Below are 25,287 nucleotides of genomic sequence, written 5' to 3'. Positions count from 1 at the left end.
GGGCCGTGAGTTGCAAAGTGAAGTTATTTATGATCAGCCTGCCTGTTTGTAGCAACACTGTGTTACAGTTTAACTGTCAGAGCTCGTGTTGACTGCTGAAATTCTGTGCTGCAGAGTTGAGCCAGCAGAAGACTTTAGAAAAGACTGTTTAAAACATTGAGCAAATCTGTCATGAATTCTGGTAATAAATTGCTTGGTTGATTTCAGTTTAGCCAAGATAACATTGCAGAAGCTGAATTTACAATGATGCTAATGTGCAAGTGGTCAAACTTGCAACATTGCATAGTCAATCAGTGATCAAGCCGTGATTTTTTTTTATTTTTTATTTTTTAGTGATATAAAGCATCAAAAAGTGATAAGAACAGGGTGTTGACATAGTATGAACTGCTGGAATGAACTAGGTTCAAACTCCTTGATCCTCTGAGATTGCAGTTACTGCTGCTTGCTGGCCTTAATTTTTTTTTACTCTTTGGAGCTCCTTGTTCTCCAGTCGGGAAGGTTTTTATGTTCAGTTGATGAATCAAGAGCCTGATGGTTAAAGTACCATTTAGTTTGCTGGATTATGTTGTCAAAGAAGATTTGTTTGGACCAGTGAGTATGTGTGTTTATAAATTTTTGTCCCTGCAATTACTTTATTGTATATATTTTTTCTTTTAAACAACCAAAATGCTAAGTAGTGCACAATATTAGTTTAATTTTTAAATGTTTCTTGGTTTTGGCTCTCATGCTGCCTCTTCATTGGAAGACAAGATAGTTGAAACATGAGTTAATTTAGGATTTTTTTTAAAGAACCTGTGATATTGGAGGAGAAATTTAAATTGACAGTTTACAGTTAGAGAAATTACTTAAGTTTTCCTTTCTCTCTCTCAGGTTTATTTATTTATTTTTTTTAGCACCTGTACGTTCTGGCTTTAACTCATTCTTACTAAAACAGCATGCTCTCACTGGTATTTTCTTCTAGATTGACATAGTTTGCTAATTAAACTTGGCTGGACTTTGGGAGGAAGCTTCACTTTTTAAAACATGGAAGTCTTAGTAGGAGGGGGAAGGTATGTTTTGGGTTGTGTGTTTTTTTTTTTGTTTTTTTTTTTTTTTTAAATCTTTGTGTCTACCTGCTGCATCTTTAATTTCATCCACCAGAAGTTTTGGAATGTACATGGAGAAAGGAAAAAAATATTACATCTACACGTCAATATCAAAGATATCTCAGTTCTTAATAGTAGGTTCTGGGGAAAGAAATACCTTTTTTGACTCTAAAACTTTTAGTTGTAGCTATGTGCTCATACATCTGTGTTTAAAACACTGCAGCACATACGTTTTTGAGTTGAGAATGTGCTGGATGAGAGTGTTGTGAGATTATTTTACTGTGGTTCTGGCGGTGCTGGAGTTCGGGTCTCCGGTTGATTGAAATGCCATACCACCCATGTCAGCCATGTTCCGCTCTCATGCTGCAGGCTGTGGAAAAGTAGTGCATTTCAATTGAGTCAATGCAGTGGACTTGCATGCTTCAGCAGACCATCTGGCTTTGATAGAAAATGTGAAGGTACAGCCTTAATTTTGAACTTACAGTTGTGCAAGTGTTTAATATTCCAATATTTTTCTCCTTATGTAGCAACTGATGCATTTTTTAGTAGCATTTATGAAGAACCTAATCAGCTGTGTCCTAAAATAATTTTCTGGTAACAGAAAATGATTTTTTTTTTTTTTAATCTATACTTAGGTCTGTCAAAAAGTTTACTTAGCTCTGTCAAAACTTACAGCATTTTATATATGATGATTGTTTATTTCAAGATAATTTAAACCTAATATCATCAAATATAGCAGTTTTGATTTAAATCTATTTTCTTTACTTTTGCATATTTGAATGGATGTTAGACTTCAATTTAGATTTAATGAAAGGGTAATTCTGTTTTTGTTTGTTTAACTACTAGGTAAGAAATAATTCATGCATATAAACTTCACTCCTTAAGTTAGTAGTTGTAGGTTTGGTTTGTGTTTTCTGTTTGTTCTGAATGAGTACCAAAATTCCATTGATATTAGTGGGGACCCAGCCCTTCACCTTCAGGTTGAAAACAGGAATATCAAGAAGACTCAACTATATTTTGGGGCTGTATAAGATCACTTTTTCTTAGATAGAAGAAGAAAACTGTGTTTCAGATTTTTCAGTTCTTTCTTGGTTTTTTAGTTTTGAGCTCTTAAAAACTTAACATTTAGTATTTTAAGTTGGTTTTACAGTTTTTCTGCACAATAGATTTTTTTTTATGTTGAAAATTAAGAAATGATTTAATTGGAAATAGAAAAAAAAAATACAAGTATCTATGTACTACATTGTTTACCTGAAAATTTAAATGTTTCTTCTTTGTATACAGTTGAAATTAGTAGCATTTGAGGTTGGGCTCTTTAGTTTTTTATTTTTATTTAAAACTGGTTATTAATCTATACTGAAGTCTGTATTTACTATTAAGTTTGAAGTTATGACAAACTGGCTAGTCTTAAAATAGATTTGGTTATAATAAAAAGTTGTCTTCTGTATGTCCCATTTGGTATTTTATTTAATTTTGTACTAGTTTACAGTCTCTCTCTTTTTTTTTTCTTTTTTTTTCTTTTCTGTGGAAGACAAGCCTGTGCTAAAGAGTCCTGTAGTTCATATTTCTATCCTTTTAAGACTGAAGCCATCCACACCTGTATTGTGGAACAGTTATTGTTTAAAAACTTGTGTGCAAAAAATTATTTTCATTAGTAGAAATTCTTTTTCCATCCTAAAATTCAGTCTGTATCTATAAAGTCTGTCTTCGTTGTTCGGAAAAAGGAGCGTTAATGTTGTTTTGCTGGTTGGCATAAGTAAAATTACTATGACAGCAAAAACTACTTAAAAGGAAGTGTGTAGAAACTTTAAACTATTTTTTTTTCCCTAAAGGATCTTTTGGTTGCATGTGAGTATTTGGCTGAAACTTTCTGGACCCAGTCTTTGCCAGATGAGGCTTTTACTGTTTTTAAGAGCTTAAACACAGATCAGGCATTTTTAAAAATGAGTTGGGAATATTTTTACTGTGTATAAAATAGCCTTTTATGGTTGCTTTTAGGACCATTGCTTCAGATATTTATATGACACAATTCCGAATTTGGACACCTGAATTGTTGTGCTTTGGAAAAATGTCCCTTTGATTTAAGGCATGATCATAGATCAGATAAGTAGTAGAGTATCAGCCAAGAGTATGAGGGTAGCCTCTTCACTTGTCTACTTCCTTTTCCAGTTTTTGTTAGCTACTTTAAATTTCTTTCACAGATAAAGATTTTTGATTTCTTCTGTTCCCAATTTTTGTAGGTTAACTGTTTTTTTAATGCTTGCTTGCCTGTTGCCGCCTACAGAGTTTCCATGTAACTGCCAGCAATATGAACAAGAAAGGCCTGTAGTTGTTGCCTGTTGCATCTTGCTCTCACTGGAGAGGAGAGTAATGGACAGTTCTTTAACCTCTTGCCTTGAGGGAGGGAGCCCTGCGGAGGTGGCTTTTTTTCATAGAACCTGCACTGCAGGGTTGGGAGTTAGCCTAGCTACCTTTTTCCCCTATGAACTGTATCCCCTCTTACAATAATCACTGTATTCAAATCCACTCTGTTTTCTAACACAGAGATTGGGTGTTTAGATTAAACACAGGATTAAACTAATGTTTTGGAATGTTTATTTTGTTAGGTTCATTTCATAGGGATGCTGTGGTAGTATGAATGTAATATGTATAAATATTATGACTGAAGTACATTTTATTAACTTTAATTATATTGTAAACTGAAAGACCTTTTATGGAGTAGGAATTAAATTTCAGGGACCTCTACACAAGTTAACCTTTATGGGCTAAGCTCAGGTAGATGGAAATGAAAGTACTAACATTTTAAAGACATCTTAGTCTGTGCACTATGCTGTGCACATATCAGTGGAAGGAGGAATTTGATCTTGATGCATTGTTCAAATATATTTCTCAGATTAATTATGTTAATGACAAGCCTTATAAAAGTTGTCTTGCTTTGTTTACTGCACTCATCAGAATTAAGGCAATTTTCTTTAGGTTCCTTTGCAATCTTAAAGCTGCTCTTACGAAGACTTTCTGGTATACAGTGTGGAGTTTTATGTTAATGTTTGTGCTGAGTTAGCACAGTGGGCCTTTGCTAGTGTAGCCCGGAGACTGCTGGTAGTCTCCTTCCGGTTACACAAGGCACATCCCAGACATTGTTGCTAGGACTGACAAAGATCCTTTATTTTATTAGATGTTTAGCCACGGTTTTGGGAGATGTATAATTTTGTACGTTGCTGAGTTGTACTAAGTAAAATGCATTTGGTTGTCAACAGAGTGGTGTTCTGCACTGAAGAGCTGCAGTGTAATTTTTTTTTTTTTTTTTTTTTGGTTACTCGACATAGGATGACACCAGAGTGCAGATTCTATTACCAATATCTGTGTGTAGAAGGCAGTGACCTCTTCAAGCCACTAAGGGTTCTCAAAGCCACTGATAGAAGCATGTGGCTTAAGCCTTGGCTAATACAGTGGTAGTTAGTGCTTTATGTTTGACCTTTATTTATCCTAAAGATGTGGTAGACTAGTGATTATAATTCATGGCATGCATCTGAGATGTCACCTGTGAGCAAGTGAAATGACTGAATTTCATCTGAAATTTGTTACTTTTAGACTGAAATGTTAGTATATGCCTCTAAATTTCCTGGACTATAAAAAATAAAAGGCTCAGCAAAGGCACCTTTGCTATATAACAATCAGATGAAAAAAGTACTAAAAATCTTAAAGTGCATGTGTTGCATGCCGTTCTCTGTATAGTCCTGGATCCACAGCAGCGTTAATGTTACTGTGGTCTCATTCATACTTGAAGGAGTGTAAAATCTCATTGGGTCTGGCACTAGGTGATATATAGCTTTCTAATAAAAACTCCTGGAATGTGAAAAAAAATATATATATATATATATATATATTTTAACTGTAGGTTGTAATTCCGCAAAATTCTCAAGTGTGTCCATCACTTAGTCACCTACCAGAGACATCTCAAAATGGTTCCGTTGCTGTTGAAGTGGGATTCAGAACAGGGTGTTCTTCCTGTGCTGCCAGACAGGTGCTGGGAACTGAATGGCTGTGGCACTCAAATAGGGTGTGGATGACTGGCTGCTTCTGTAAATTGCGTGGATTGGGAATTAGGAGCTGGACCTCTCTCTACTCAGGTGACTGCCCTAGTCACTAGACTTTCAGCTATTCCGGAGTCTTTCAGGACTCTCCATGCTGCCCTATTGCTTCATGGCCAGAAATAGATAACTTTTTCTGACTAAGCTGACTGCAAAGGTCACATGCCCGTTGTTGTCATCTGAATTCACTCCTGACTGATTTAAGAACTTCTCATTTAGATACTTCCCGCTTCTCTGTATTTAGTTAGGGGTGCTGTTTTGTCATCACTGAAGGTGATGCAGGTTGTGCATCTGACTCTTTTTTTTCTTTTTTCTCTTTATCATCTGACTTGATAAAAGTAATTCTTCTCATGCCTTTTATGTAGCTGAGGACTTTGCTGTGCAGAGAGTGTATGAGACCAGTTTCAAGATAGCTGTGAGAAGGCCTAGCTTTGGGCTGTCCCTTAAGAGGGAGGTCTCAAACTGACCGTGTATTCCTAGCACTTGCCTTTTCAGTATGAACACTCATTGCTTCTCTTTGGCAAGCCGGAAGGGAGCTGACTCCTCCTCCCCTGCTAACTGAGAGTTAAATCTACAAGCTAGTAAAACCTTCAGTTCACATGAACATTTGGATGTATGATTTGTTGATGTTCTATAGGAGTTAAGAGTTAGCTGTTAACATCATATAACCATAGTGAAATTATGAGCATGAGTAACTGTGGACTTTTGAAAGCCAACACCAAGGCCATGAAACAGTTTCTTTCATCTGGAGTTTTCTTGCTTGTATTTTTTCTTGTGAGGCTTTGAAGATTTTTCTGTGGTTGGAAGCAGGAAATTAGTTGATGTGGGCTGGTTTCCTCATGGCTTTGGAAAAACATCTTGAGTGACTAGTTATATGACCTTAGCTTGTGTGTTTGGAGACAAATTGTTTGACAGATTTGGGGTTGGGAGAAGATTTCCTTCATGTCATTTTGATTAGGACAGTTGAGTATTTTTGCTTTTCACTTAGGAAGGTATGAGGTTTGTTTCTTGGAATCATCTGTGCGTTTCACCAAGCAGGTTCCTGCCACCCTTAACACTACTGATTTTTGTCACTCATTTTGTAAGTTGATGGTTGTTATTTTGCTGTGTGAGTATTTTAAATCCTCCCTCCCCCAAGAAAGATTGCAGGCTGAGGTCCTTTCCAATTTGTGGTTTTTTTTTTTCTCCCCCCCCCCCCCCCCCCCCCAAATCTTACTGGAATTTGTGCTGAGCAACAGTTCAAGCACTTTTAAGGGGCTGAATCTTACCTTATGCTATTAGTTTTATGGTTTTGGATGTTTATCCTAAGCTGCACCGGGGGGGGGGGGGGGACAGAAAAACTTCAGATAAATTTTCTTCATGTGAGTATCATTAAAACTTTTTCACACAGAAGAAAATGTTTTCAGGATATCTAAAAGCATAGCAGTGCAGTTTGTGCTTCTGATAATTAGCAGGTAAAAATAATGATGAATTGCAGATGAACTGTCTCCTAAACATTTGATTAGAGAGGGAGAATATAAACACCTTTTGGTTTCCTTAGAAAGCTGTTGGCTTGCTATAATTTCAGACTTTATCCTTGTAGAAAGTAAGAGCTGAGCAGTACCAAACCTACAAAAAGTAGAATATGCAATCTGCAGACATTTCTTTGAAACAAATAATCCCTTTGTTCTTAGAGTAGTTGCTTCTTAAGGTTAATAAAATCTTTGTCAGAGTAAGTGCTCTAGCAAGAGCTAGTCATGTTGCTGCAGTGCTCGTATTTAGTTCAAACTTGAGGCTCCTTTATTTAGAATATATTGGTATGTGTGTAAAAGTCAGTGTACTGAATCTGAACTTTTGACATTGGAGCACCTGCTGTTTAAACAATTGACCAGCTGAAGTATCCAAATAAATCTCTGTTAAAATCAATATGACTACCTGTGTGAGCAGAGTTCCCTAATTGCATATGGAAAAGTTGTGATCTATTTTTACACTTAAGATGATTGCTTTTTCACCTGCCTCGCTCTAGCTAGAAGATTGATGTTTGAATTTTACCTTTAAGACACCTGTCTAAATTGAGAGGAATACTAATACCAGTCTTGACTTTTAGGTGTTTTCTCCATGTTGTTTTTTTCTTAAAGCATGGTACATGTTTTTGTGTTGTAGCTTCCTGCTGTTAGCTCTCTGATTTTAGGCTTTTTATCTCTTGTTAGGGTGGACTCTGACCTCTAGCCTTGAACTTGACACATACTAGATTATTATTATTTTAATTAAATTTAATTAATTTATTTATTTATTTTACAGAAATGGTATGAAAAGCTTCATGATACTGATGTGCTTCTGGGCAAACTACTAACACCAGAGCAGTCCTGTAGCTAAAAGTCTAGAGACTTTGCTTTTGGTTTCTTTTTATAAACTACATGTCCCATATATGCTATTACTCATAACTGGTTTGATGACTGGTACATGGTTTGATAACATATTTAACCCATGGTAACCATGCTCCTGGCCTCTGTATTCAGAGCTGTTCTAATAATTTTTGTTTGGGAAACAATAAATCTAGCTCGGCCAGCTGATTACAAATATCTTGGGATATTTCTTGTTAGTCCCTATCTTTAAGTATGCAAGCCTCCTATTATATTAGTATTGGCATACTCAGTGTTCAGTTTAATGTACCTGTCTCTAACTGTCTGACTTACCTTCCCCATGTCAGTCACAACACTGAAATAAACAGGAAGGACATAGTGTGCAGATTTCTTCAAGTGGCAAAGTCAAAGTGAGGTCTCTTCACTTACTATGCTTCAATGTCCTATGTGTTTGTGGGATTATAGAGTGAACTAGATGTGTTGTTTTGGCCTGCGTTTAGTCAAGTTTTTAAAACATGTTGCTACTCCAACACTCGTTTCTCTAAGTAGTTTGGAGAGGAGAGGTAATGTGGCAAGTTAGCTCTTAAACTGGCATTGCCACTTGAAATGTTTATGTAGCCACATCCTTCATTAAAGTTAATTAGGCTTTAACCTACAACAGCAATGTATTTTGAAGATGTACGAATCATTTTAAAAGGAAGTCTCTCTTTAATGTTTGTGTCCCAGTATGTTGAAAGATATGTGTAATACTAGTATAATAAGTTAATTTCAGAATACTTAGCTGGGATATATTATAGTTGATTCTATGAGGGCTTATGTAAAAGAACTAGAAAATAAGACTTTGCCTGGTGTTAAAATGAAAAGTACTGGATGATATAAGGGGGGGGGGTAGTGGTTTCAGGGAATTTTTGCTCCTGACACATGGTTAAGAAAACCTGGATAATAAATTTTTCTGTATTCTCCTATAAGTATAAAAAGTATAAAATAAAAATTTTATCTTCTGGGAGTTGATAACTGAGGGACAAGGTCAGTGTTGCTTTGTTGATGAAACTAACCTGTGAGAGTAGTAGGGCGGAAAGCTGGTTGGAAGTCTTGGCAGAATGAAGACTTGTTACAGTGACGGGAAGCTTAACAGTAGGAGATTGTTGTTGAAATTTTTAGCAAGATTCTTTAGTCTTAGGGGTCATTTAGTTGAAATAATGGTTAGTATGACTGTTCCTGATAACTGTCCTTTAGTACTGACCAGGAAACTGTCACTCTTTAAGCTGGAGAAGGCCGATGCTTTTTCTTTTAACGTGTAGATTTCTTAGGGCTCTTGTGAAACCTGTGAATTTTATCCTCTAATACTAAGAAATACTATGAATCAGTTGCTGTTGTTGTTTTTGCTTTCAACAAGATGCCTCCTTTCTTTGGGTTGTTTGGTTAACCTTATAGTTTGATAGTCTGGCTATATATTTTATGTTGATAAACATAAAGGAAGAAAATGGAACTTAGTAACTTTGGTAAAAAAAAAAAAAAAAAAAAAAATGGGGGGGGGGCCTTACAATTTTCCTGTCAAGTTTGAATGTCTGAATATAAGGAAGGCTAATTGGAGACTAGATACAACTTTAGATTTCTGAGAATTGCACACTCTTTGCTTTTCTTGAAGGGAGCATCACAGTGGAAGTAATATTTTGAAAAGCAGATATGAGCATAACAAAAACTGCAATATTTCATATGTCCTTAAGAGGTGACTTAGGTGCCAGAGGGTGAACTTGATATATAGTTTGTTTTGCATTCAGAAGATATTTATATGTTTAAAATGATGACACACTGTGCATATTCCTCCTAATGTATTGATAGAGCTAGCTTTTTTGCATAATGTGATACAGGGACCTCCTGTTCAGGTAAATCTTTTTACACTGTGTATCAGTGGAATTAAAGAACATAAAATTACAACCAAAGTAATCATTTGATCTGTCAACCTGCAATAAGATAATTTTGTGTGCATGTGTGTCTGGAACATCTGAATTTATAAAACCAAGCAGCTCTATAAGGTCAAGTTTGCTACCAGAAGACACTAGGCTCCTATCTGATTTTTATGAAGTAGCATTACTGTACAAGTTTTCTTTACAAGTTCTTGTTGTTGCAGGACTTTAAAGACCAGCTGTTGTTAACCAAGACAACTGTTGAAACATGGTGGATTACTATGAAGTTCTGGGAGTGCAAAAGCATGCCTCACCAGAAGATATTAAAAAAGCGTAAGTATCAGTTTGGTATATCTCGTAAAAGCTATGTATTTTGATGAATAAATATAATCACATGGTCTTTGGATACTTATTTTGTTATCAATACTAGCATGATTAGTAATCATTTGGGTGATACTTTCACTCATAGAGAAATACTCAGTGGTCTGAAGAAAAAGCATTCACTCATTTTTGTGAAATTGGGAGAAAAATCCGGGGTACTGTTAAAGTGAAAATGATGTTAGTCACTGGTCTTGGTCACTGTGCCTCGAAATTTGATACGGTACAGACAGTGATAGCTTCCATTCGGCCACAGAAGGAGGAGCTACTAGCCTTCCACTCCTTTTGCAGTGAACTAGCTTGTTTTGCTGAGAATAATACTTCTTCCTAAGGGGTTAATAAGTATTTAGCATGCTACTTTTTTGAAAACTAGCTCTTTCATCAGATGAGGTCTGCCTTCTGTGCTTAGATTTTAATGGACTGAACATCTGTTACTATAAAAAAGTGAACACCCCATTTAATTTAGGAACATTCGAAGAAATTTAATACAGTTCTTAATTTAGACTTACTCTTTATGTATTGTTTTAAGATAGATATTTGTAACATATCTTTAAAAGATTCCATTTAGTTTTCCACAAACAGTTGGGAGGAAATATTCCTGTAGTAGAATTTTCTAATATAACAAAAATGTTTGACAGTTAGTTGCAGTTCCCAGTGACCTGGAAGTACTGTCTTTCTCTCTTGCCCCTCTCCTAGGCACCTGAGCTTGATTAATCAAACTGCCCTAGTGTGTGACAGGTTTCCTGCCCCCCCCCCCTTCCCTTTTTCTTGGGCAACTCCTGCTGATACTTTGTAAACTCAAATGTTTGAACTGTGTTCTCATATGACTCCGTAAAACACTCCAAAGCACCTTCTGGTGCAAACTTAGCTCTGTCCTTCTGAGTAGTTATGAACACTTTGCCTAAAACATTTCTCCGAAGGGTAGGAGTTGTATGCAGGTGTAGCCTGCAGTCAAACATGCATGCCATTGATGTTAGATGCTACCACAATTTGGAATTGGGGTATCCTTGCAACTTTATCATCTCTGTCTGTACCAGAAGAGTACTCTTGATGCTAATCACAAGTTGGTTGGTTGTAGTATTGAATGACTGTGGAGCTCTGAGGAGAAGCCTGTAGCTGAAAAGTTATGGGATGGTCTTGTAATATCTCCATTACTTCTCTTTCCTTTTTTCTTAGACCTGTCAACTTCATTGAGCAAAGGGAAGCAGGTAGATCAGGTTGATCTTATTTAAAAAAAGAAAAGAAAAGAAAAGCCTCAGAAGTACTGTTAGAGGAGCAATTGATCCATTAAAAAAAAACAACATACTTCAATAATACATGTTATAAAGTTGTGGATACCACCAAAGAAGTTCAGTAGAAACAGATGTTCAGCATCAGAAACACACGGGAATAACTGATCTCAGAATAACAAAAGAACCCCCAAACCACATTCTTTTAGCAAAGCAGGTAGATGGTTCTTTGCATAACTGCAAAATTTGTTGGTGATGGTCTGGAGAAAAGATACAAAGCACTGAGAAATTTCTAAATACCTTAATCCCTAACAACTTGTTTGAGACTTCTTGTGTGTATCCATATAGCATATTTCTTTGTTTTGAAGTGTTGTATCTCTTTCCCTCTTCCTTTTAGGTACCGTAAATTGGCATTAAAATGGCACCCTGATAAAAATCCAGACAATAAAGAAGAGGCAGAGCGGCAATTTAAACAAGTAGCTGAGGCCTACGAAGTTTTGTCAGATGGTAAGTATTTTGAAAGGGCTTCTGAACTGTAGGTCTCTAGTTATTAGATATGACACTAGCAATGCTGAGGAGAACATTCATAGCACTTAAAGGGGTCTTTTAAACTTGGTTCACCATCCAACTCAACTACTTTTTTTCCGGAAGAAAGAAAAGGTGGGGGGAAAGCTTGCAGATGAGAAAGAATAATCAGAAATTCTGAAACTAAAAATTCAGGATCTTCCTAGATGAGTAGTCAAAACATTTACTTCTAGAAGTTGAAATCCTAGACCCTCTGCGTGAGTTTCTGAAGAGACGTATGTGAATACCAAGATCTATTTTACCTTAGTAGGTAAAAACAGTTACCGTAAGTATAAGGGAATTGTTAAGTGTTATGCTTCAGGTATACAGTGCTCTTGAGCTGTGGCTGTGTGGTATTAGTCTTTAGGGAATTTTGTTGAGTAATGCTAGTAAGCTGCTTTATGCATTGTGATGTTTTAATGAGCCTTACTGTGGGGGATGGGAAGGGCTTACCAGCTTGTGTTTTAAGATACACCAATAAAAGCAGGTTAGACAATCTCTGAAGTATCAGCAACCTTCATAGTTGGCTTCATAGTCTACTGTTTCTAGTTCCATTAATACTATCTAGTCCTTACAAAGCACAAGCATTCTGTGAACCTTGCTCAAAATTTGGGTTTTGTTTGGGTGAATTCCATAAATCCAATGAAGTGTGATACCCAGGAGAACCTTTATATTTAGAATTGTTTTGAAACAGTTTTTTAGACTAACCCATGTGGTGCAGGAATTCAGCTTATAGTTTACCCCTATCTTTTTGCTTAAAAAGTAGCATTAGCTTTTCCTTATGTTTTGGCAAAAGCAATCTGAATCACAACAAAGTGATTTAAACAACTTTGATTATTTTTCTCTGTAATTGGCTGCAGCTGTCTATAAGCTATTTCTGAAGTGTCCTTGATTTCACCTGAGACCAGTGAGCTTGGGAAAGCTAAATTTAAAGCAGCAGCATCTAGATTAGCTTTCAGAATTTGGCCTGGTTTATCAAGCTGCAGACTTGGTCACCCTATTTCTTTAGTTTTGATATTTAATTGGCATGGGAGAAACAGAACTTAGTTTATGGACAATTCATTGTATAGTTGTCTTTCAGGTTTATTGAACCTTCTTAAGCAAATTTTTGACTAAGGTAAAACCAGGATACTGGTGTGGTTGGTATGCAGATCTTTAAGTTTCCTCAGAGACATTACACTGCTAAAATTTTAGAACTTCTTCTAAAAATGCTGACTGTTTTGGGGGCTGGACCAAATCCAAAGTAACTGGTGTTGTAACAGTCTTGTGCAGAAGACATAACTGAATCCTGAACCTCGTGGTTGAGAGCCACTCAGCTGTCATGAAGGTTTAATGAAGTTTTCTGACACCATCACAGTCTTGAATAAAGATAGGTTTTCAGCAGAAGAATATTTTTGTAAGGGTTTACTTATGCGAAGAACATTAGAATTGTATGATCATAGAAAACTCTTCCCTTGTGGTTTCAAGAATATTAGGTTTTTAAGATGAATTTCCGGTTCTGTGAGCCCTCAGGTATCCCTTTGTTTTCTGCTACTTTTTAGCAGTTTGCCCACCTTGCTACTTTGGTCATTTTTTACTGATGGGTAGGTTAACCTTCTTTCTTTATGTACTGTAAATGTACCACGCTTTAAGGAAAAAATGAAACAAGCGCAAGTTTCCATAACTTGTAAATGATGACTAGTATGTGAAGTCATAATTCCCTTATGTCACGAGTGTTTTACTTCTCAGCAGTTGTTTGAGGCAACTGCATGTTCTTTTAGTGATACTACTTAAATTTCAAAGCATCTTTCACTGAAGAGATTCCTATGGGAATAGCATCCTAGTATTGAGTCTAAAATCACATCCCATAACTCATTTTTTGGCTGATGCTTTCGGAGCAGTGCATACAAAATAAGTTGATGTTCCACAGGTTTAAGCTCTTCAGGTTCCAGTCCAGTACCAACTGTGCAGTCTCATCTTATGTAGTAATGCAGACTTAATTTGTTTCCTTCCCCTTTCTTGTGGATTTTTGATTAACTGAGATTAGCCTTGTTTGGAGGAGGGGGTTGGACTATATGACCTCTAGAGGTTCCTTCCAGCCTAAAATTTTCCATGGTAGCTATGTAAAGATCAAGACTGTAGTATTCCTTTTAAAGACAGAAACTTCCTTTGGTTTGTCCTTATAGCAGAACTTCCCACAGCATTGTTTCTAATACAGTAGGATCTGAGTTTCTAGAACTAAATGGTGATAAGCCTAAAGTTTAGTATTGGCTCTTTTAGTACCTAAACGGCTTTGGCAATCCTCAGCAAAAATGTTTGCCAGTTGCACGTCAGCTCTTGCTTAAATAAGCTAGCTTTGAGAACATGATTAGCTGAGAATACCAGTTAAGTGGTTTTGGTTTTTTTTCCAAATGTAACATGGTTATTCGCTGACACAATGTACTACTTCTCTTTGTAGCTAAAAAACGTGACATCTATGACAAATATGGAAAAGAAGGCTTAATAAATGGAGGTGGAGGTATGTCGACAACTAGCAATTCTGTTTCCTATGTCCTGCTGGAAAGCTATTTTCTACAGCTTTTTAAGACAAGAATCTGGAAATATCTATATCAAGGGCTTAAAATATAATCTCCTGAAAATAGAAATTGTAAAGTTTTTACAACTTTTCTACTTGTGGTAACAGATATTACTGATATCTGGAATTGTACAAAAGAGAATTCATTATAAAAAGTATTTTTCTATACTTAAGTTAAATGGTATATGCGAGGGAAAGAGAAATTTTAGAGAAACTTTAATGTTTTTGTATTTGCCTAAACGATTCAAATACCATATGGGCCTGAACTTTTTTGTTAGTGGAAATGTGTGAGCATATTTGAAATGCAACTTCTTTTTCTTCAGGGGGAAGTCATTTTGATAATCAGTTTGAGTTTGGATTTACATTCCGGAACCCAGAAGATGTCTTTAGAGAGTTTTTTGGTGGAAGGGACCCCTTTTCATTTGACTTCTTTGGTAAGTAATCCAGTCTTTATTTAAGTGCATTAATCCACTGCCTTTAGTTAAGTGCATTTAAATCATGGCTAAAACTTAACTCTTGCAAAACAGAAGTATCTAATATTAGAAGAATTATTAGAAGTAGCTCTGAAAACTGGTGGTAGACATTGCTATTTTATGTTTAAAATGTTTGTTTGCTTCCTGTTTCTTGGTTTATTTGATGGTACAGAATAGGTTTGGCTTGCCAGTTCATATTTTGTCTGAAGGCATGGTTTTAAAAACCATAAAATCATGGTTGCTATGTCTCTGTAGGTTAGAAGGAACACTGGACAGAAAAAATACATATTGGAATTATTTCTCAACCTCCTGTGCTGAGTTTGACCTTTTGTGATCTGTAAATATTTAATGTAGCTTTGAGAGCTCCTGAACTGGATAAGTTAGATAACTTGAACTGTTAAAACATAGCTCTCTGTATTAATTTGTATTACAGGAAGCATAATTTTCTTGTATTAAAATGTAACTGTCCAATTCATAATCTAGACACTTTCTTAAATTTTGTGTCACATGCTTGCTTGGGGGAAGGAAACCCTTAAAGGCACAGATAAATAGCTCTTAAAGTCTGCATGTTTCATTTACTTAAAGGAAACAATATGCGATAAAATTGTCACAGTGATCTTTCCGGCATAGTGCTGATGCTCTTTTGACTTGTGGTATTGCTTGCATGGTGTATGAAGGTCTTTTCAGAAGTGTTAGTTCTCATTCAATCTCTTGGTGCAAATTCTACTGCACAAAATGCTGATGGACAAAGGGGAGCACGTCCTATGTTCAGTATTTACTTAGAGGAACTAAAAAGTTGTATATAGAAAACTGCAAGAACAGTACTTAACAAACAAACAAAAAAACCCCAAACCTCTTCCTATTCAGTGTCTTCGTATTAATCTGCACAGTAGTGTATGTAGATATAGTAGTGTATATCAGTATTTTTGAAAGATAGGTTTTAGTTTTTCCATCTTGGCTAGGAGCCTTACTGGGCCAATTCAGCTCAGATTTTAATTATATCTTTCTTCAGTTACTATTTAGTGGTCATCACTTGGTTGTCAAAGGACTCTCGTGAAAGATTAGAAAAGGGTTTGAGGAGCTAGAGGTTGAATCCAATAAAGGTCAGCTGAGGAATTAGAGGAGCAGCTAGGAGAAGAATCCAATATAGAATCAGTAGCAGAATTTAGAGAAAGAATCCAATGGAAGATCAGCAGAAGAAATAGAGGGCAGGCTGGAGGAAGCATCTAGCAGTATGCTGATGGGGGAAATAGAGGGTGAACTGGGAAGATGCAACTCCTTCAGCATTTTCACAGTAGAAGAATCTTAAGGGATACTGGAAGAGGATGTCAGTGTAAGATCAAATGAGTGGTAAAAAAGCATAGAATATCTGAGCAAGATGCTGAGTAGGAAGCCAGTGAGGAGAAGCTGGAGAAAGTATCTAGCTCCTAGATTTAAAAATAAGTAAAATGTACTTTAAAACATCTGGTTCGTAGTCAGATAGCTTTTACTAAACTGTGTAGGTAAAACATATTTTTGCTATTAGGGGCCTGACATAGCCTTTGTTTTTGTTAGTGTTTTTTTTATTGTACTTTACCTCAACAATACCTGCAAAAAGTTTAACTTGGTGTCTCTAAAAATGTCAGTGTTCATGACTAACATTAGAACCATGCAGATAAGTTTTGCATGTTAAATGGTGATGATTATATGGGATTAAAAAAAAAAACACAAAAAAAAACAAACAAAAAAACCATTACCTTTTGGATTCCTTACAAGGAAGTTTGTACAATGTATTGCATATAACTATCTAGCACATCAGATGGTGGTACCATTACTGCTGCAGTTTTCCTGAAAGATTGCAGAAGTTTTAGTCTGGCTTGTAGAGGAGTAGTGATACATCTTACCCTGCAGAAACAGTGGACCAAAAAACATACCTTTGCACTGGTGGCATCAAGGTATGCTTCAGCAACCATCCCCCCCCCCCCCCCCCCAAACAAACAGGGCTTTATTTAAAGTGGGTTATCTATCTGAGGTATCTACTGTATTGTGTTGATCACTGTAATTGTCAGCTTTAAGATAAGAGTACTTGTGACAAAAGTTCTGTTTCTTGCTGAGTAAGAATCTGGCACAGTCAGCAAATGTCACAGAGGCTCCAGTTAGCCTTGAAACAATTCATTTCCGCCACCTCCACTGTATGTGAACTGCAGTCAGTTACCTCAGTTCTAAAACCCGTTTTAAGCTTTGGATTCTAAGTGAGAAAGTTCTTGTAATTTTTCTAGTCAGAAGGCTACTAAGTGAGCATCTCTTCTTTTTTTTTTCTTCCTTTTTTCTTTTTGTGCAGTAATTAAGAAACTTAAGACATTCTCTAATATGGGAAAGTATAATTCAACAAATTATTCAGCTTTTTAGAAAGTGTTTGAAGCAATCTCTGCAAGATTTAAGTCAATGTTTAATGTAGTACAAAATGAAAGTATGGGTGCTTTCCGCTAGATGTAGTGCATTTAACAGTGTGAAGAGAAAGCAATAGGATCCTGTGTAGGACATGAATATTTTTATTGAACTAGGGCCCTTCTAGATACTGCTGTCTTGAAATAGTGGTAGGACAGCTGAAGAATGAGAGAATTTCTCATCCAAAAATGAGGCATTTTCAACTTGTTGGCTTATATGAAGCCGTGACTTTTTAAGGTGCTACTCATGTAGATCGTAATTGGTTTTATAAGCAGCTGAATAGAGACTGGGGTCATGCTTTCTATAAATAAATGTATGTTCGTGAAATGAAAGATGAAATTGAATAAGTACTTTAAAATGTTTGCACCTTTTGCACAGTTCAAAGTGGAATGGAGTGAAGCCCATGGAGTGCAGGTGGGACTGTATATCCTGATCACCGTTTAATATGGTGAAGAGCAGCGTTCAGATGCATAATCTCTGTAAATTTATGGATGTGAAGAATTTCTAAATTGTGCTGTGAATACAGTCTGTTTAAACTCCACTGATCTATGTTGCACTACTACGCAGTTACCTCTGTTTATAAAGAAAACTTTTCATATCTATTCATATGTAGAAAAGAGAATATGTGAAGATTTCTTCAGTGATTTTTTTTTTCCTTTAACTGATGAGTCCTTTCAGACCTCTCAAACAAAAATATATAATGCTCTGTTAAAGACAGCTCTGAAGACTTCCAAACCGAGCAAAGTTAATATTAAGTTACAACTTTACTTTTTGTTTTGCTCTGGCCCAGCCAGTCAGAATTTCTCTTCTCTGATTTGCAGGCAAATACTTTGTAAAAGTAAGGGTGCACAAAGGCTACTACTTATCTTTTTTTAACTTGATATGATAATATGACAGAAGATCAGCTCTGTAACTCTTGAGGCATGTGGGCTCACTTTCTGTGACATCTTGTTACAGCAGGATCTGCTTTTTCCTACTGAACTTTAAATGATAATTTTCAGTCTCTTTGTATAGGCATGTGACAATCCTTATAATGGGGGGAAAGGAAAAGTATGTTGTAGTATAGTGACAGCAGAATGTGATACTACTGTATGTATCAGAAAGTACTGCCTTGAAATATCAATGTTGTTTGCTTGGTATTCATCATGCTATAGCTCTTTGAATCTTTGACTACCCTTTGATATTTGAACTGAGTGGTTAATCTTAATATAGGGATTGATTTCTCATTTTTGATAGGTTTGTTTTATAATTAAACTACCACATACTCAATTTGTATGTGATGCCATTTGTGTTCCAATGTGGTCTGTGTGGTTTTTTTTCTTTTTTTTTTTTCTTGTATTGGTAATGGAAGTGTATTTATTCATTTAAGGGTTTCTCATCCAAGCGTTGTGAGGAATAGAAACTGTATCCTGTTTTGGTGTAGGCAAAAACACTGACTGTGATTCTGGACTCTTAAAGAATTGACTTGGTTTTGGTTTAGAGGCCTTTCAGATTCTCACTTCAAAAAAGGTTATGTATTGGAAGGGATTATCAGTGAGGCATTATATTGAAGTGATGGAATGGACATCACAGGGGCACAAAATTAACCTGGAAGGCAATTAAGTGGTGCAGACAACTCGTGAATAGTTGAGTCATCTTGTATATACGCTGAGCTTCATACATAGGCATGTGGTGCCATTTGAGATGGCCTAGGATATCTAAGAGGCCTGGGTATTTTCAACATGGCCTGGAACCTATAGGACCTGTAGGAGACCACATGGACAGTAGGAGACCATTAACCTTCAGCAGCAGTAGTTAGAAGCTAGGCAGGATGTTCTAGGGCATATCAAATGGCATTAGATGCCTGGGTGTGTCTAGTCAACTGAATCCCAATAGGAAATGTTCTTTCTCTATGATCAAATGTGTAGCTAAGTTACTCCAGAAGGGATGTCCTCTCTAGATTTTGATGATGGCTGTTAGAGGAGTCTCTCTGTGGAGTCTTTTCCTGCATAGTTTATAATCTCAGCATTTTTGCTGTAGTGTGTTTAAACACTTAGTATTCCCACGGTACCTTCTGAGATAGTACTTAATAAATGCCTTAATAAATGTTTTTCTTAGTCTGTGGAGTAGAATTCAGGATATATTTTAATCTAAGTTTAAGATCGGATAAGGCATTTAAACCCTTATTGTGCATTCTGTGGAGTTTTCTGTTCAGAATTCTAGTTACCTGATTAATTTAGTTTTCAAAAATCTATACTGTTGGAAAACAAAGGTAAAATTAAACTAACACCTTTGTATGGCTAGCTAGCCGTGTGTGTGTATATGTAGTTCGGTTCCATCAAACAGCAGAATTCTTGCAGATTGACTGCTGTAACACTGATTACATAAAATGATATGCTAGTGTTCCTGAAAAGTATAGTAAGTTACTTTAAGCGTCCAGGCTAAGGAGTCTTTGCCTGAGGGGAAAAAGGAAAATCTATGTGCAGTAATCATTGCATATCGTATTTTATATGATCTGTATTTTAGGATGCTGTTGCAGAAATGGGATGGTTTCATTAGCGTTTTAGTCTCAAGGACAGCAAGTGACTAACAGGCAGAGTCAAGGGTAGAAATTTCAGCTTCTCTTATCCTGAGATGGAAAGTTTTAATGATCAATTTAAAATTTGTTGCTGTATAGATAAAACTCTTTTGGGGGCAAAAGGTTTGCTTAACAGTCAGACTGTGACCTTAATGCACATGTAATTCCATTTTATGATAATTATGATGTTTAGGTGTTCTAATGCAAAATATATTTGTTAGTCAACTCATTTCTTAAAATTGAAGTGGAGAAGGCTTTCAATTAAAGCCATCCTGCACAACAATGTCCTCTTTGTAATTAATCTTTTTCTTGACACAAATTAACAACCTTTGGCATTTCTGGCGTGCTCTGACATTTGCATGTTTGTTCATTGCTTTGGCATGAATGGGCACAGCTGTATTTTTGTAAGCACCAGCCTTAGATTATAGTTATTCACTGAATGACTCAAGTCTTACTAGAATGAATTTTCAGACAGAACTGCTGTTGTATTCAGAGAGTGTATTTACATTGCAGGAATCATCTCACCCAGATAGCGTTATCTGTTGGGAAGCTGTGGAACAGGGGCTGTGGCTCTGCTAACATATAGTGTCTGCTGCTGAAAGGGAGGAGACCATTGTCCAAATTCTTATGTCTGACTTAAAATTTGAATGATCTTTGACTAACGTCCATTTAGATGTGTTGAGGAGCTGTTTGACAGCATATTGGCCAAATGCGTTCCTTCCTATACCTTCACTTAACTTCTGTGTTTGTTGTGTGCATCTGGGAGCTGGTTCAGCTAGTTAGTCCTTTGGAAAATTCTGTTTTTTGTGTGTGTGGGGGGGGAGTGTTTGTTTTTATTGTTTGTTTGTTTTTCCTGGATGGCTAGTGAGTTAAATCAGTCTTCAGAGATTCTGACAAGTGCTGGACCTAGTACAAAGTGAGCAGCGCAGGTAATGGCAGTGGAAGATTCCTCCAGTTTTAAGGTGCGCCTGAGCATTTGGGCAGCAATCTAATAAATATTAAATGCTGTGTAGATTTGGACTTACCATATCCTAACATCCATGTAATTATGGTATAGATGGAATTCAAAGGTAGTGTTTTAAGTCTTCCCTCTGAGGAAGTTACTAATCCTAGGATATCTGTTGTAAGTCATTATAAAGACTTTGAAATGCTATGATACTTCTACTGGTAACCTTCCTTAAATAACTGAGGTAAGCGTGTTTGACATGTAACTTGTGGAAATGAGCAGTTGTAAAAGACCATGTTAAAACACTATAAACAGGTGAATCAACAGTGTTTGTGACAGCATCTTAGTATCTCCTCTGAGTAAGCAGTATCAACAGTATGTTTATTTTGTAGTTAAGGAAGAAACTATTTCCATGCAAATTGTCTGCAGGTTTTGGTGGCCTCACTGCGCAGTTCTGGTGATATGCTTTATTGTGCTTTGCATATAGTCCAGAACTTAGCATGAGATTCTGGGCCTAATTCCTGCAAGTCTGTACCTTCAAAACTTTTTTTGAATAGCAGACAAGATGGAAATGCCTACTCTGAGAATCATGTTTTGTTATATATATCATACATCTATAGCCTTTTGCGTAAGCACCTTATTCAGTCACAAATTTGTTATACTCGGTTCTTCTGTGTTTTGTTCCGTCACTTATAGGATGCTTTTGATGTAAAGAGAAGATGGTGAGCAGGCAGCATGTACCCCCCTTGGCTTACTGAAACACTGCGGACTGTAACACTGAATGCAGTTCAGCTTGACTGCTCCCTTTTGGAAGGGCCGGAGCAGCCTTTCAGCATTACTTTGCTCAGTGCATTGCAGTTATGTTGTCATTTTCCTGCACCTGTAATACAGGTGTTCAGCTTTTCTTCAGTGTCATGTTTTGGCAGAGGTATTAGTGGGGCTCTGATTGCAAAGAATAAAGGTGCCTGGTTGGCAGATGGTCCAGTGAGTGGTGACTGAACAGAGATCCTGCTTATACAGAGTAATGTTCCTTTGAATGCTGTCCTTAGAAGATTATTAACGTCTCTAGCTGCAGCAGCGTGTGCGTGAGAGAGAACGTTTGCTGACAGTGCACAGGTTTTCTTGACTCCTGCTTTCTGGCTGTGAACGACAGCACTGCCCTGGAACGTGCTTAACACTTTCATCAGGGATAATCCGGCAGTAGTGCTGAAAGCATCTTCCCAGTTCAGGCTGTCCTGTGATGATTTGAGCTAATGCCTTAGATGGATTGAATGAACAATGAATATCATGAAATTTAACTGAATTATGGAAGGGTTTTGTGCTTGCCTTCTTCCTTTCCTTCCCCCACTTTGTTGTCCTTTTCTGTCCATTTTCTGTCAGACCTGCCAGTTTTGCCAGAACTGGGTCAGATTAGCTCATGGATGCAACAGAAAGCTAAGGATGCAAGCTATTAGTGCTTTCTTTTAGATCACTGAATTAATGCAACTTGCCATGCAGTTCCATGATTGCAAGGCAGGAAGAACCGCTGAAGAACAACAACTAGGTCCACTTGTTTTTAGTAGTAGTCTGTGATTGGATCATATTGCTCAGAGTGAGAAAATGCTGTTTCTGTGTTACAGCTGTAGACTCCTGAGAGTCCTCATTTTGAACCGTGGTGAGATATTTAGTGGTGTTACTGATTTGTTCTGAAGTTAATTTCTTTCCTCATGCATGACGACAGAAGCTTAAGGTAGGATTCCATGGTATGCAGTGAGGTGTTTTAATGTTTTACCCAGATGAAAGCAGCAGTGGCTGTGCATTTGAATTAGTGCAAATTTTTTTCTGATGAAAGTAAACTCTTCTGGGAATGTGTTACCTCTAACTTCAGAATTTTCAGATGGGTATTAATCTACAATCTTTTGCATTGCTGGTGGTTTTATCTTCCCTCCATTCATGTTCCTACCTTCACATCAACTTCCTGGCTTCTGGAACTGCAGTCTTCCTACCTAGTAACAGCAAGAGCCCTGCAGTCCTTCATTGTGTCATGAGTTCTTTGATTAAGCATCTCAGTTCATGTCGTTGATCCACTAGAAGCCCATCTCACTGTCTGCCTAGAAATTTCTCCCCTTTTGGTCTGTCTTTATCCTTGTTTTACAGCTTTTATCTTGGAACTGTGCTGCAACATTTCCGATGAAACAGAATCCGGTGTTTTAATCCTCCCACAAGGTTCTGATAAAGTATTTACTCTAATTTAGGTACTAAGGTGAAACTGCCCCAGCATTTGGGTTTTCTGAAGCTTTTTAAATACATACTATTTATATAATATTTTCCCCCTTTTTTTAGAAGGGGTTTTGTGCTGCTTCAAACATCCAGTAAAAAAATTACAGGGATTGTAAATTGCACAAAAATGACTGTCATAAGAGGGGTCATAATAAACGACTGATTTTGTGATATGCATTTCTTTTGAACCATTCTGGAAAAGCCATCTATACAAAAAGGTTATCATGCAGGGAAAGGCTCTGTTAAATCACAAAAATAGACCTACCAGGCTGAAATGTTGTTATTCCGTGGAGTTGTGCTATTCATCACCCTGATTTGTGGACTAAAAGCATAAGTAAGGTCCTAGAGGTTGTAAGGTTGCTATACTAATGTGTAGTTGGTGGTGGATATAACAAGTGACAGTGCAGAACCCTTTTACTGCCTCCTCCCCTCAATTTTTTTGGCACTCTCTGCATACTGTACCTGGATGGGTGTAGGCATAGTCATAAGGGGAGGGAATGTTCCCTTAGGAAAGCCCTGCCCACCTTCCCAGCTCTGAAAAATCCCTGTCTTGCAGAGGCCACACAGGATTCTTTAGTCAACTGTAGGAGTGGTTTGGATATCTTGTTTTTTGGAGAGGGTTACTGGAACAGTGTTGGAGGATTATTAGCTCTTGTGTGTGGCAGGGTTGCAAACAGAAATCCCTCAAGGCTAGAACACTTGCTGAAGTGGAGTATTGACCTCTTTCTTTGCTGTATAAGGTTGCCAAAGTCTAGTAAGGCATGTCCAAGTCTAGGTTAAGTTTTTGCGTCACTAGGCATTGGCAAAGTTATAATCCATTTAGAAGTCCAGTTAATAGCGGGGATCTCTGGGAGATTCTATGATCCACCCTTAAAAAAATCTGCATTTCTGCTGCTGTTGTGCAGACAGAGAAGGAAAGATTGGCATTGTAGAATAGGCTGACAGTGTGGAGGTTTCTAAACTCAAAGTTTACATTGCAGATTGTTTTGTTTTTATTTTAACTCCAGGTAACTGAAGAAAAATTGGACTATAAATAGAAAGCTTAACAGTGGGAGTAATGTAATATAGACCGTTTGTACACGTGAGTGAATGACCTTCATAGCTAACTTATGAGTCACTCTAGCAAGAATAAATTGTACTGCACAACTATTAACTGCAGTGGTTTTACTTGCTAGTTAATATGCTAGTCTTAAATACCTTTTTTTAAGATATAGTGCTTGCTTTGGAAATACTAATTTTGTGGTAGGTTCCTATATTTCTGTGCCAGGAGTTGGTTTTGGTTTTTTTATTTTAAAGGTAAAACCAGGTCATCTTATATTGAAGATAAGCTTGCTCTGCATTTAAAAAAAAAAAAAAAAAAAGCTAGAACACAAGAATCTGGGAAAAAAAAAAAGAGGAAGAAAAAACCTTAATATCTGCTCATTGACTGTATGTAAGATGAAGTTTGTTCCTCTCTTGTTTTACTGAATAACTATGGCTACTTTTTTTGCTGGCCTTTTATATCTTCATTGATGGGAGTATGTGTTTGGACCCCAGAGGCTGTCTTCGTTCAGCATAAATATGTTGCAACATGTCATTTATGTTAAGTAATCGAGTGTAAACCGAAACTTAAGTGGTAGCTAAAATCTCTTTGTTCTCAGCTTGCTTGTTTTATTATCATCGCTACTGTGTTATGTTGGTGATTTATTGTAAATCAGCTTGGATTTTTGCAGTGCTAACGGAAGTGGAATAAATACTACTTCTCTGACGTTCGCTCTGTCAATTTGTAGTTCTGAACAGTTGGGCAGTAAAGTCTTATCTTGTTTTCATACTTCTCTTACTGCTCTCAGCAGTTTCTGCATTTTTCAGTATGGTGTAGCTTATTCTGATCAGTGTTTAAAAATGTTATCTTTCAATGTTAAATCCACACGTGGAAAACTTGGTAAAAATCATCTAGTACTGTACTGCACTGGTTCTGGGAAAGTTTGGATTGATGGAAAGAGTATTTATGAAGCTCAAACTTCTGGATTTAACAGAAGTATGTTAGGTTTTACTGAATATCTGTTACATGATTGCAGTTTTATATTTTGCTCTTTTCATTTTAAGAGCCCTAGTAAAATGGTGTTTTCAGATAATTCGAGTAATAACTTTCCTATTTTTTTAGGAAAATTTTGTTACTCTTAAGTAAAATATGGATTGCTTGTGTGTCTGTTAATATATATACATATGTGTGTGTGTGTGTATGTGTATATTTAGAAAGAGACTGTTGTCTTCCTGTTGAGAAATGGAATGGATAACTGCTGCTGTTCTGAATGACATAAGTGTTGTACTTGAATTTGAAATAGTATTTTATTCATGACCCTTTTCTCTATATCTTCCTTCTTGCTGCCCAACCTTTCAGTTCAGTAGGGCCTGCATGCTTCTTCGGGATACAGTACACAAACCTCCTTTGCTACCTAAATGTGCACCAGAGCATGTGTGTTTGAGGTACCTAAT

General features: G+C 36.7%; 1 protein-coding gene across 1 annotated transcript in view; it reads left to right on the top strand.

The window, feature by feature from the left end:
* DNAJB6 (DnaJ heat shock protein family (Hsp40) member B6) overlaps positions 1-25,287 on the top strand; it is a 61,867-nt gene that overhangs the window by 889 nt on the left and 35,691 nt on the right. Inside the window, exons 2-5 of the mRNA XM_067291932.1 lie at positions 9,650-9,758; positions 11,430-11,539; positions 14,034-14,093; positions 14,474-14,584. Of these exons, the coding sequence (XP_067148033.1) occupies positions 9,694-9,758; positions 11,430-11,539; positions 14,034-14,093; positions 14,474-14,584 (346 nt within the window). The 5' untranslated portion in view covers positions 9,650-9,693. The remainder of the gene's footprint in view (positions 1-9,649; positions 9,759-11,429; positions 11,540-14,033; positions 14,094-14,473; positions 14,585-25,287) is intronic.

The sequence above is a fragment of the Apteryx mantelli genome, chromosome 2 (genome assembly GCF_036417845.1).
Source record: "Apteryx mantelli isolate bAptMan1 chromosome 2, bAptMan1.hap1, whole genome shotgun sequence".
Taxonomy (NCBI): domain Eukaryota; kingdom Metazoa; phylum Chordata; class Aves; order Apterygiformes; family Apterygidae; genus Apteryx; species Apteryx mantelli.
Note: the sequence above shows the minus strand (reverse complement) of the source record. Positions and strands in the feature narration are given on the sequence as shown.